This window comes from Caretta caretta, chromosome 2 (genome assembly GCF_965140235.1).
Source record: "Caretta caretta isolate rCarCar2 chromosome 2, rCarCar1.hap1, whole genome shotgun sequence".
Taxonomy (NCBI): domain Eukaryota; kingdom Metazoa; phylum Chordata; order Testudines; family Cheloniidae; genus Caretta; species Caretta caretta.
In genome coordinates this window covers 262,670,192-262,683,566 of record NC_134207.1, presented here as the reverse complement: position 1 = coordinate 262,683,566, position 13,375 = coordinate 262,670,192, and the positions used below count along the sequence as shown (strand labels likewise).

The 13,375-nt window shown below is 38.9% G+C and overlaps 1 protein-coding gene across 7 annotated transcripts in view; it reads left to right on the top strand.

Moving 5' to 3' along the window:
- The window catches only part of LOC125631151 (meiosis-specific coiled-coil domain-containing protein MEIOC), a 53,115-nt gene extending 43,375 nt beyond the window's left edge, over nucleotides 1–9,740 (top strand). For all 7 annotated transcript variants that reach the window (XM_048837402.2, XM_048837399.2, XM_048837401.2 and 4 more), the window contains one exon: nucleotides 3,149–9,740. In XM_048837402.2, the coding sequence (XP_048693359.2) occupies nucleotides 3,149–3,405 (257 nt within the window). In that variant the 3' untranslated portion in view covers nucleotides 3,406–9,740. The remainder of the gene's footprint in view (nucleotides 1–3,148) is intronic.
- Nucleotides 9,741–13,375: the final 3,635 nt, after the last annotated feature.

Sequence of the window (13,375 nt, the reverse complement as noted above, 5' to 3'; positions counted from 1 at the left end):
AGAGTTCGAGTTCACCGCCAAGAACAGAAGTTGTATTCGGCAGTTAATTGAAAGTAAGTAAATTCCACATGGAAAAGGCCGTATGTCCAGACTCCAAAAGTGGAATCCACAGTCTCAGTTGAAAAATAAGACCATCCTGATCCTGTGGACTTTTTCCTCTTAAAGATGTCAGACAGACTGGAAAAGCTGTAATAAAAAAAAAATCCACATTTGAGTTAGTAGACAGATTCTTGTAGACTTCCACTGCAATTGCGTGTTTGGAGGAACTTATCCCAAACAAGGACAAAAGAATTGGCTTTTTAATGACAAATATCTCTGGCAGTTCTATTCATGCTAGCCCCAATCACATTTCCAGCCAGACCCTTCGTGGGTAGTGCACGAGTTAAAAGGCAGCTTTGGCTTCATCCGTGGGTTATATTTTTCAAGCAACCAGTTACTACTTTCGTAATGGTGATTGTGATCTGTGTAACCCAGACAAGAATGGCGGAGAATTTCAAGTAGGACAAAGTCATTGTCTACCTCCACATATGTTCTCCAGAAAGAGCATACATACTATAAATCTTGTATCTCCTTTCAACCGGTCCAGATGCAACAAGAAAGACCGCTCACCCTATACAGGCAAACTGAAGATTAGATCTTACAAGGAGACAAGACAAGAGATAGTCTTTCAAGGTGTTTTCTCCTTTGTGATTTCTTGAATCGTTATGATTATCCACAAGGAATAAGTATCTTACACAGAGCAGTATATCGTGATTGATCATGTTAAATGTTGCAGAGAGAGCCAGGATAAAGGTGGAAGGCTGCCCTCCATCCATCTACATCAAGAGAACATCCATCTGTGCCAATAATACAGTTTTTGCTCCATGTTCTTGGGTAAATCCAGATTGCTTAGGGGCCGATATCTTGGTTTGAGATCAATGAGACTGAAAGTGATTTATTGCTAGCTTGCTGGGAACCCTAAAGATTTCATAGTGGATACTAGCCAATTCGAGTGCATCCAGGGTGTATTTCTTAAGTGTTGGTCAGTCTGGTCTATGATTCAAGGATGAAGGGTGGACTTACTCACTGAGTGAGGCATTGGCTATCTCTGTCAGGTGAAGCTCCAGTTTACTTTTTTAAAACCAAGCAGGAAGGGTAGGTATAGGACAGGGGTCGGCAACCTTTCAGAAGTGGTGTACCAAGTCGTCATTTATTCACTCTAAGGTTTCACATGCCAGTAATACATTTTAACATTTTTAGAAGGTCTTTCTCTATAAGTCTATATTATGTAACTAAACTATTGTTGTATGTAAAGTAAACAAGGTTTTTAAAATGTTTAAGAAGCTTCATTTAAAATTAAATTAAAATGCAGATCTTATCAGTTTAGTGCAGTGGTTCTTAACCTGGGGTGCACGCACCCTGGGGGTGCAGGATGCCCTTTCTGGGGGTGCGAGACAAGCAAGATTTTTTTAGAAGGTAAATCATCGAAAAAACAAATTAAGCGCAGGCACATAAGTACAACTATTTTGTTTCATCAAACCTATGTATTTATTAACATTATACATTTTTAATGATTTCTGTAATATACAGACAGAGTTTTTAAGTTTTCAAGTTTTGAAGCTAATTGTAGTGTAACTTTTGATAAGGGGTGAGAGAACATATTTTAAGAACTCCAGACCATCAGCGGGCTGAGCGGGGATGGGTGGAGTGTATTAAATTGCTCCCCATAGGAATGTGCTACTTACAGTGTACCGCTTACGGCTGCCCGTCCTGATGCTCTGAGCGGCATGGTAAGGGGACAGGGAATGGGGTGGCTGGATAGGCGTGGGCGTCCCAAGGGGCCGGTCGGGGCTGTGGATAGGGGTCGGGGCAGTCAGGGAGCAGGGGGGCTTGGATGAGGGGGTGGGATCCCGGAGGGGGTGGTCAGGAGACAAGCAGCAGGGGGATTGGATGGGTGGAGGGTTCTGAGGGGGATAGTCAGGGGGCAGGAGGTCCCAGGAGGGGGGGGACAAGGAGCAGGGGCGGTGTGGGATGGGTCAGAGGTTATGAGGGGGGCAGTCGGGGGAGGGAAGCAGGCCGGCTGTTTAGGGGGGCACAGCCTTCTCTACCCAGTGTAGTGTATTAAATTTCTCTCCATAGGAACGTGCTACTGACGGTGTACTAGTTACGGCTGCCAGTCCTGGTGCTCCGCAAGTAGCGCATGCCTACGGGGAGAAATTTAACACACTGCACCGGCGGACAGAGCCCCAGACCGAGGGCGGGCTGAGACGCTCAGCCCACCACTGGTCTGGGGTTCCGTCCGCCAGCTCCTGCCAGCCGGGGTCCCAGCCACCGGCCCCACTCAGCCCGCTGCCGGCCTGGGGTTCTGTTCACTCAGGCTGGCAGCAGGCTGAGCAGGGGCGGCGGCCGGGACCCCGGCTGGCAGCAGTGTGCCAGTAAAAATCGGCTCGTGTTCCGCCTTTGGCATGCGTGCCGCCGGTTGCCGACCCCTGGCATAGGACTTGCAGGTTTGGGATTAAATCTCCTTTAGGGTGTTCAATAATTCCTTTGTTGTGAATGGGCTGAACTCAGTGAATGATAACATGTAAGTTGTCACACTATCTTGAAGGAAAGGAAATTTTTAGTACAAAGTTCTTTTTTTTTTTCCCCCCTGCTTTGTATGTCAGCACCATTTGTCACCAACAGCCCGTGTTCTGGAGTCTGAATTTATCTCATAACTTCGGTGCATTCGAAAGCCTAGAATATAACTAAAGAAATATTGGAAATATGGTTCTTTAATAACAGGGTGCAATCTTTCCCGCGGTTTCTTGGAATTACGTTACTATAATAAAAGGAGGACTTGTAGCACCTTAGAGACTAACAAATTTATTTGAGCATAAGCTTTCGTGAGCTACAGCTCACTTCATCAGATGCATTCAGTGGAATGCATCCGATGAAGTGAGCTGTAGCTCACGAAAGCTTATGCTCAAATAAATTTGTTAGTCTCTAAGGTGCCACAAGTCCTCCTTTTCTTTTTGCGAATACAGACTAACACGGCTGCTACTCTGAAACCTGTCATTACTATAATACAAAGTGTTGGCTGAATTCAAGAGATTTTTGTCTAATCAATAGATGTCATGGTGGTTTATTAGTTCTGTTGTGATGTAGTTGCATATTCTTGTCTTTGTAGATGTTCTTGCTCTGGCAGCTGCCATTAAAGAGTTAGCTGTTTCCACACGCAAGGCTCGTACTGCTTTATGGTGTGCACTGCAGATGACTCTACCAAAAACCTCCTTAAGCACTCCAGTGAAACAGGAGGAGGTCGAAAGGGCATTGCAAGAGCTTTGTCCAGGAAACACAAGCACACAAGAAAAAAATAGTGCAGATCCTGAAGACCAGGGAAGCAAAAAAGAGAAACATGAGGAACCCATACAGATTTCTGAATAACTGTGCAGAGAAAAAAAAAAAAAAAGGAAGAAAGTGAATTGCATTGTGCTATGGAGAACTTTTTTTTGCTAGGTTATCAGAAAAAATAAGGATAACTCAACTGATCAGTGCTGCAATTTTATTACTGTGATTCTGGTGTTGACAAATATTTCTTGTAATAGTGTTATTGCAGTTTTAATATTGCTGGTATTGCAGTGTCTTCTATGTAAGATAAAGATTTTATTAATAAGGGGAACTGGGCAATAGCTGATCATTTTCTTGACCACTTAGCCAAAGCTATGTATCAGCTGTGACCCAAGCCATGATCTGAGAAACCAGTGAGTGGCTAAGCTAATTTTGATTCTTTTCTTCATTTGTTAGTTTTAAAATTTAACATTCTTTAGAAATGTCATTTTTAAAGGGTATTCCATAATTATTGGGGTTTTTGCACCATTATGTATTCTTTTAAGTGCCAGAATGATTGCTAAAAAATGTAATTGTTTGTACTGTCACTCAACACTGAATAGTCCACACTTCTGCTTTGCTATTGTGACAGGGTGTCAAATCTTTCAGGTAATTGCCAAGAGTCTGACTGGAATAATCAGAGTTTAATGTTCGTTACATGACCTGCTTGTTCTGCCAATTAAAAGTTTCCAGCTGGACCAATCTAAACCAAAAGTTCCCATAGTATAATCCTTGTGGCAAAATTTTTACATAATAAATAAATGAAGAACTAATTTTAAGGAATTTTTAGAGTTGCAGTATATTGCATTAAAATACAGTTGGCAGTTAACATAAAATTGTTACTCGGACTTAGAAATTAGATTTACTGATGCCTAATGGTTAAAAACAGTAAGTATGCACTTAATGAAAAATTACATGGTTAATAATATGTTTATGGTATTTTAATTTTCAGAAACATTCCATATTTATTTTAATGTTTTGATTAAATGTTTATTTAAAATTCTATTTTAATAATATACAGTTGGGTCTTTTGCCAAACCTTCCTAATAATCAGATTTAATGATTTACTCAGGAACTATGTATATTATATATATAAATACACACAGTATATAGGGGTTTTTTGAGGGGTAGGGATGTTTGCAAGATATTTACACAAAGCTAACTATACTAGGTTACCAAAGCTGTTGAATTGATTTGTTTTAGCATGAGAAGATTTCATATGTTTAATTGCTATTTAGTAGTCTTCATCCTGGGGCTTAGACAATCAGAAGTGTATCAATGTGAATGTACAGAGTAAGAATTAGAAAAGGATGAATAATTCATATTTTGATCTTAATCACACTACTTATGAGTATTTTAATGCTTTATCAATCGTGTCTTAATGTTAGATTGTCTTTCAAAATGTACTAATTACCAAGTGTGTTCTTAGGTGTTAGTATATTGATGAATGGCTTTGGAGAGCAGTTCTTGTTTTAAAAAATAATTATGTTGAGGACAGGAGAAAAAGTTCAAAGACTTAAAATGAAGATTTATCTGTGTTTCATGATGATATGATATTGAATTTGACGCTTTCTTGATAAATATATAATTCTGTTTGCATATACATGTACTTGCTAAATATTCCAAACAGTCTGTAATTTTGGACCTGTGAATGTTTCTAGAACATATGTGGTCTTATAGTTCTATTAGTACCAATATAGTACCAGTGGTCGTACCATTGTTAATGGTAATGAGGTGATGAGTGCATCATTTTGTAGAACAGGAAGTCACTAAAGCCTCATTTTGATCCACTGATTAAACAAAGGAATCATAAGAAGGCAGAATCTTATTAAAAGTATGCTCCACATTTTCTAAAGAAAACTTAATCCATTTCAGTGGATATTTTTAAGCCTTAGTCTAAAACTAAACATTGGTACTGAAGAGAATTATTTCAGTGCTGTCTCTGTGTGTGTGTGTGTGTGTGCGCGTGTGCAAAATCTGTTTGCACTAATATCTGAAGGTCAGATGTGTTTTTGTGAAATTATAGTTGGTGGTTTGAAACATTTTCAGAGTTTACAGTATTTGAGTTGTTGGAATTTAAGTTACGATTTCTGTTTCCTGTTAACATAGTATTTGAAAGTCTTGATTTGCATTTCTATTTACAGAATAATTTGTAGTCTTGCAGGATTGTTTTGTAGTATTGAATGTATTGGGCATATTAGGTCCTTATTGTATTGTTTGTATGTAAGTTATTGTGCAGGAATGTGATCTTAATCAGTTCATAATATAGTTAATGTGCCTTTAAAAGTCTTATTTTTCAAAAACGGTAAGTAACTGTGTATGCTCACTTTAGCTTTCTGTTGCAATTTAATAATACATTTAAAGGGGTTAAATGTAGCTGCATTTGACTATAGCTAACGTAGCATATGGTATTAGTGTTTTTCTTGCATAATATTTGATTGTCCAGTTATGGACTCTTTAACATGTGTAAGGCACCATAGCTGTTGAGAGTTGCCACAAGTCAAGTGTATTCATAACAGAGTTTAGTTGTGTTGCCCACAAATGCAACATGTGCACATTTAATTCTTTTTGACTTGACCGGCCTGTATTCTTCTTAAAATGTGAACTATCTGATGGTCCTCTTAGTATGGAAATTTTTCTGACCATTTCTTGAAATACTTAAACAATTAACATCATTGCAATGTAAAAACAAAAATTCTTTCAAGACGCTTCCGTTCTGTTTTTGGTTTGCTACACATTCTTCTATATTTCAGGGCGGAAATACAGTCTTTTGGAAGTTTACCAGTGTAAGTTTGGGATTACAATAGTTCTGTGCAGTCATATAGTGTTCCTAATTGACTATTGTTTGACTTGATAATGAAAAGCAGTTTCCATACATATTCCATTCAGAGCTTCAGGTGAATAAATATCATTTCCTTCTCTGGTTTGTTAGGGCCTAACCCTAGTCTCATGTCATTGACTTCCGGGGAAGCAGACCTGGGTTATTAGTTAGCAGTCTGGATTAAAGTGGATAGCGGTGTGTGAGTTTTTGAGTTTGTGGAGCAATCAAACAGTATACGGTGAATTTTTCTGTTTAAAAAGTTTTCACCCCATCCTGTCCTTTTTTCTTCTAATTGGCTCGCACATTTCAGGTGTGCGGTTAAGTGTGGGGATGAGGGTGCTGAGTGTTCACTGTGGCTAGTCCACAATACTAGTCAGCTCAGTTCCAAGAGTGCAGAATGTTTAAGAATTCTTGTTCAAATCATGTTAGTTAAAATACAATTGTATTTATTTTATTAGAATAGGGCTGAAACTTTAAGATCCTAAATTGATAACACAATACAGTATAGACTTAAAAATCACAAGCTAACATCCCTTTTATGGGTTATTCCCCCGATAGTGGACTGGAAGCTTGTGCTTGTTTCCTATTTCCACTTTTTTGTTCCCCCCACAGAAAGTGTATGGCCTGCTGCAAAATGAGTACTGTTCCACCAATATGTTTAGCACCTGTGCCTTTGCCTCTCCTCCTCTACATCCCCAGAGTCCCTATGATAGTAAAGCTATTGTGATAGAACTGGTGTAAGTTAACACGAATGAGATCAGTATTAATTTGTCAGCATTAAGGGAAGTGAGATTGTCCAGGAATGTGGCTGTTCTGTATGGTGCCATGTCCCAACAGAGGGGATCTCCAGGATCAAGAAGTCTTTACAATAAACTAGGGCCTCATCTTTCTACAGGGCCTCATCTTCTGCCTCTTGCTGTCCTCCATTTGTGGAAACAGTGATGGATACTTTTTTCTAAATGAAGTAAAATTCATTGGTGCTCAATGTCCTTGATAGTGAAGGGCTTTTAGCACATAACTAACGTTTGGGTTTTTTCATCTCAGTTCCCCTCGGCCTGAAACCATAGCTTTCAACACTACTCAATGTGACATTTTCGGAACACATCCTTTTGTGAAGTCACAGCTACTGGTTCTCACTGAACTAAGGAGATGGCCTATAGGAAGTTGGATGTGTTTGGGTTTTTTTAATTGCTATACAGTATTACTATGAATAAAATGTAAAACCCTTGAGAATTATTTTTAAAAGATAATATAAAACACAATGCCATTTTCTGACCTGCTCTGAAAGCTGGTTTCATTTTCTATCTGTGCTCTGTGCAGCTTTATGTCAAAATGATGGATTCTGAGGCAATCCAAAAGATGACTGGTGTGTTTTTTGGTAGGGTCTGAGAAGTGAGCTTTAAATTAATTCTCCTTTCCGTTCAGGACATTTGAGTAGAATTGGCTTTTGTAAAATGTGCAGGTCTCCGCTAATTTGTGAAGACTTGAGTTCAGGATTCTTTTTCAACTCTGCAAGTGTTGACCTCAACTGAAAAAGAGAGCAGGAACACCACACTCTGGTATATTAGGCTAATATGATGGAGGAGCTAACTTTCAAATGTGTCTTTAAATGTAAATGCATTTGAAATTAAGGCTACACAGAAATTGTTCACAATCCTGCTTCCACTGAAGTCAATAGTTTTGCCAGATACTGACTTCAGTTGGGTTTACTGTTTTACTGACCTAAGTCTTTACTATTTAAGTTTTTTTGTATATACAGGCTTTGCAGTTCATATTGAACATTAGGTACTAAGACACTCCCGAAACATATGTTTTTCCTAACTTTATTGTAAGGTTTTTAAACATAGTAACATCTTGGAGTTAGGAGAAATAGTCTGCTTTCATTTAAAGCTGAGGAATGTACCTACTGTAAGATGCTTTGGCTGAGTTAAATCAATAGGCTTTTGAGAAATTTGCACCTTGTTTTATCCTGATTTGCCTGGATAGAAATACAGCCTTAACCGTGTTAAGATCTTGATTTGTTTCTTGTGCAGTTTTATCTGTCTCAATCACCAGCACTTTTCTGTTTTGTGGAAACGTATAAATAATTATAAAAGGAAAAACTGTGTATCTATGAAGTTACTTTTTTATGATAAATTGTTTTACAATTTGCTTTTAAAAAGCACTTTCTTTTTCTTTAGTTTTTTACTTTTTAATAGTGCAACCAAATCTGTCAATTTTATAGCGTGGTGACTCATTTTTCTTTCTTAGCAATACTACAATTAAAGGTGCAAAAAAATAAGGTGCATTATAATGTATTTATTTAGCCTTTGTTGTTAGAAGTTGAAAATGTATGGAATAAAGTAGTTTTGAGCAACTTTTTTAGAATTGGGGAACTGAAACTATAAATCCTCTGCTTCTTATTTGCCAGATAAGCTTTAAAAAGGAAATTGTTTGCATATACTATATGAAAGCTAACTAATGAGAGCAAGGATAGACCAGTGTCAACGTTAAAAAAATCAATTCCAGATAAAGGTTGCTTTACATTTTTTACTGTACAAAATAAAACTGGTCTAAAACTTGTGTATGCACAGTAATAACTTAATGAACCTAGGGTTTTTTTCCCCCACAAAATTAGGCTATTTCCAATATATATGGGGAAAATAAGTTTACTTTTATTTTTATGACATATACAAAGACTAATAGTGTCTATATTTTAATATACTGTTTAGTGTCTGAAGTATATCTTTTACATGTATGTTGGTCAATCTCATTTAATTAAAAACAAATTTTACACTGTTAGTGAAATATTACTGAAGAAAGCTATTGTGAGTTAATCCATTTAGTAGACCCAACAGAAATAAGTGGAAGTATACATTTAACTAAAAGAAGCAAGATGTCAATTGTTAATACTTAATGATTAGTCAATTTAGGCTTATTTCAGTGTTTCTGTAAAATAACTGGATATTTAATGAACGTTGCAAAAATATCACTTCTACCTCTTGTGTAACACTTAACTTTAAAAAAGGTTATTTATACTACACAGATTTCTGTTGGGACATACTTTGCTATTTTAGAAAGTTGATACACCTTAACTAGTGAATTTGGTGTGCATTTTTTGTTTTCGGTTAGACAGCTCTCTTATGTGGAATACCAGGGAGCCTTGCGGCTAGATTGTGTTCACTTGTGTAATGTAACCTACCATGATGTGTACACTTAAATATGGTTTATATTAAGAAAAAGGTACAACAGTAGAAAGAGATGCTAAGGTTTGTATTACATGTATGAAAGTCACAGATTTATGAGAATCCTGTAATAAATCATGGCCAGTGTAATTTTCTAGCATTTTTTTTATGTATGTGATTGTTTCCTTATTTAAATAATCAGTTGTGTTGTATGTATGTGGCTAATAAATAGTTACAACTGTTGTTTTATTCAGTTCAACTCATGTTACTTTTCAGCTGCTGTTCTATATGCGAGGTGTTTCTTGTTTGTTTGGGGTTTTTTTGTAATTCACTGAAAAGACCTCTTGTATGTTCTGGGTAACACTTACAGTTGTAAAAATAATTAAACTATTTCGTATTTTAAATCACTGATTGTATTATTTCAGTAAATTTATGTGTGGTGGTGGGAACACCAGATGTCAATGGGTAATACTTGTTTTACATGGGTCAATGTTAATGAGCAATATCCATTATTCCAGTTTCCAGGTGTGAGGTCACATGTATGAGGTGCAGAATCTTTCTAAACATCAAAACTTAAATGAATTAATAAACTAATAATTGATAATACATAAAAGGAGAAGAGGTTAGTAAATAACCTAAGTAACTTTCACCTCTTTTTTCACCTCTCTTTTCTCCCTGCGCGAGTGAGGTTACTGCAAGGGAATTCAATCTTGTTGGATAAGCTGATGTACAATTTAGCTGTAATTATTTCACAAAGCATCACAAATCAATTTCTGTTATGTTAGCACTTAGAAGCCCCAGTCCTGATCAGACCATTGGGCTAAGTTCTTTGCAAACACAAGAAGACCTAGATAGGCCCTTCACCGAAGAGCTGACAACCTAAGACCCTGATCCTGCAGTGAGATATGTGCAGGTGGACCCCTGGGCCCACACAGAGCCCCACACAGTTGGTGGAGCTCTGCATAGACCCAGGTGTGTGTCTGTGCATTTTGGAGGTTCAGGCCTAAGATGACAATCAGTATTCAAAGGGTAGGGGAGAAGATATAGGCAAAATATGTAGAATGTTCTAGATCTATTAAATTACATGTTCCTGTTTCATTTTAATTCACACTGTGATCCTTTCTACTTTTATTTTGTATACAATATATAAAAGCTTATTTTGTATAGCTTGTGTGACATGTTTTGAGAAAAGAAAAGGAGTACTTGTGGCACCTTAGAGACTAACAAATTTATTTGAGCATAAACTTTCGTGAGCTACAGCTCACTTCATCGGATGCATTCAGTGGAAAATACAGCGGAGAGATTTATATACATAGAGAACATGAAACAGTGGGTGTTATGATACACACTGTAACAAGGGTGATCAGGTAAGGTGAGCTATTACCAGCGGAGGGAACAACATTTTGTAGTGGTAATCAAAGTGGGCCATTTCCAGCAGTTGACAAGAACGTCTGAGGAACAGTGGGGGGTGTGAGGGGAGAATAAACAAGGGGAAATAGTTTTACTTTATGTAATGACCCATCCACTCCCAGTCTCTATTCAAGCCTAAGTTAATTGTATCCAGTTTGCAAATTAATTCCAATTCAGCAGTCTCTCGTTGGGGTCTGTTTTTGAAGTTTTTCTGTTGAAGAATTGCAACTTTTAGGTCTGTAATCGAGTGATCAAAGAGATTGAAGTGTTCTCCAACTGGTTTTTGAATGTTATAATTCCTGATGTCTGATTTGTGTCCATTTATTCTTTTACATAGAGACTGTCCAGTTTGACCAGTGTACATGGCAGAGGGGCATTGTTGGCACATGATGGCATATACCACATTGGTAGATGTGCAGGTGAACGAGCCTCTGATTGTGTGGCTGATGTGATTAGGCCCTATGATGGTGTCCCCTGAATAGATATGTTGGCACAGTTGGCAACGGGCTTTGTTGCAAGGATAGTTCCTGGGTTCGTGGTTCTGTTGTGTGGTTGCTGGTGAGTATTTGCTTCAGGTTGGGGGGCTGTCTGTAAGCAAGGACTGGCCTGTCTCCCAAGATCTGTGAGGGTGATGGGTCGTCCTTCAGGATAGGTTGTAGATCCTTGATGATGCGTTGGAGAGGTTTTAGTTGGGGGCTGAAGATGATGGCTAGTGGCGTTCTGTTATTTTCTTTCTTGGGCCTGTCCTGTAGTAAGTAACTTCTGGGTACTCTTCTGGCTCTGTCAATCTGTTTCTTCACTTCAGCAGGTGGGTATTGTAGTTGTAAGAATGCTTGATAGAGATCTTGTAGGTGTTTGTCTCTGTCTGAGGGGTTGGAGCAAATGCGGTTGTATCGTAGAGCTTGGTTGTAGACAATGGATCGTGCGGTGTGGTCTGGATGAAAGCTGGAGGCATGTAGGTAGGAATAGCGGTCAGTAGGTTTCCGGTATAGGGTGGTGTTTATGTGACCATCGCTTATTAGCACCGTAGTGTCCAGGAAGTGGATCTCTTGTGGGGACTGGTCCAGGCTGAGGTTGATGGTGGGATGGAAATTGTTGAAATCATGGTGGAATTCCTCAAGGGCTTCTTTTCCTTGGGTCCAGATGATGAAGATGTCATCAATGTAGCAGGGGCATTAGGGGATGAGAGCTGAGGAAGCGTTCTAAGTCAGCCATAAAAATGTTGGCATACTGTGGGGCCATGCGGGTACCCATAGCAGTGCCGCTGATTTGAAGGTATACATTATCTCCAAATGTGAAATAGTTATGGGTGAGGACAAAGTCACAAAGTTCAGCCACCAGGTTTGCCGTGACATTATCGGGGATACTGTTGTTGACAGCTTGTAGTCCATCTTTGTGTGGAATGTTGGTGTAGAGGGCTTCTACATCCATAGTGGTCAGGATGGTGTTTTCAGGAAGATCACCGATGGACTGTAGTTTCCTCAGGAAGTCAGTGGTGTCTCGAAGATAGCTGGGAGTCCCGGTAGCATAGGGCCTGAGGAGGGAGTCTATATAGCCAGACAATCCTGCAGTCAGGGTGCCAATGCCTGAGATGATGGGGCGTCCCGGATTTCCAGTTTTATGGATCTTGGGTAGCAGATGGAGGATAGCCCAGGTCGGGGTTCCAGGGGTGTGTCTGCGCGGATTTGTTACTGTGCTTTTTCAGGGAGTTTCTTGAGCAAATGGTATAGTTTCTTTTGGTAACCCTCAGTGGGATCAGAGGGTAATGGCTTGTAGAAAGTGGTGTTGGAGAGCTGCCTGGCAGCCTCTTTTTCATATTCCAACCTATTCATGATGACGACAGCACCTCCTTTGTCAGTCTTTTTGATTATGATGTCAGAGTTTTTCTGAGGCTGTGGATGGCATTGTGTTCTGTATCCGATGAAGTGAGCTGTAGCTCACGAAAGCTCATGCTCAAATAAATTTGTTAGTCTCTACGGTGCCACAAGTCCTCCTTTTCTTTTTGCGAATACAGACTAACACGGCTGCTACTCTGAAACCTGTCAGTATGTTTTGAGAGTATATTATCAGTCATAAATCCAAACAATGTAAAATCAATGGAAGAATTCAGACTGTTTTTTCTCATGGAATATAGTGCCAAATTACCTCAATCCTCACCTGAAAAAAGATTTTAGGGTCAGGAATTAAAATTTCCATGTGATCTCCTTTCTGGTAACTAAAATAAAATCTTTAATTCAGTCTAATCCCTTTCTATCCCCTGAAGTGGAAGATTTTGTCAACTCCCCTTACGTACGAAAAATTAAACATGTGCTTTGTGACCACGTGGTTTCCCACTCCGTTCCAAACAGTGCATGCAGGCTGTAGGATGTCAACATCTATCCCTTCCTATGGTGTGGTTTTATTTCCTAGGCAACTGAAAATGATCTTCAAAGTCAAGCATAAGCATGCTACTTCATGACTACTTTCTCTTCAAGGACTGTTCAGCCTACGTCCCAGGTCCTCCTCTCCCAGAGAGACACTCTCACTTCCCTTATATCCATAGGAGTCTACAAGCCACCTGCAACAGTGCATCAGCAAAATGATGTTTTGTATCAGGATCACTGCCTGACTGTTAAAGTGACTTAAAAATTAG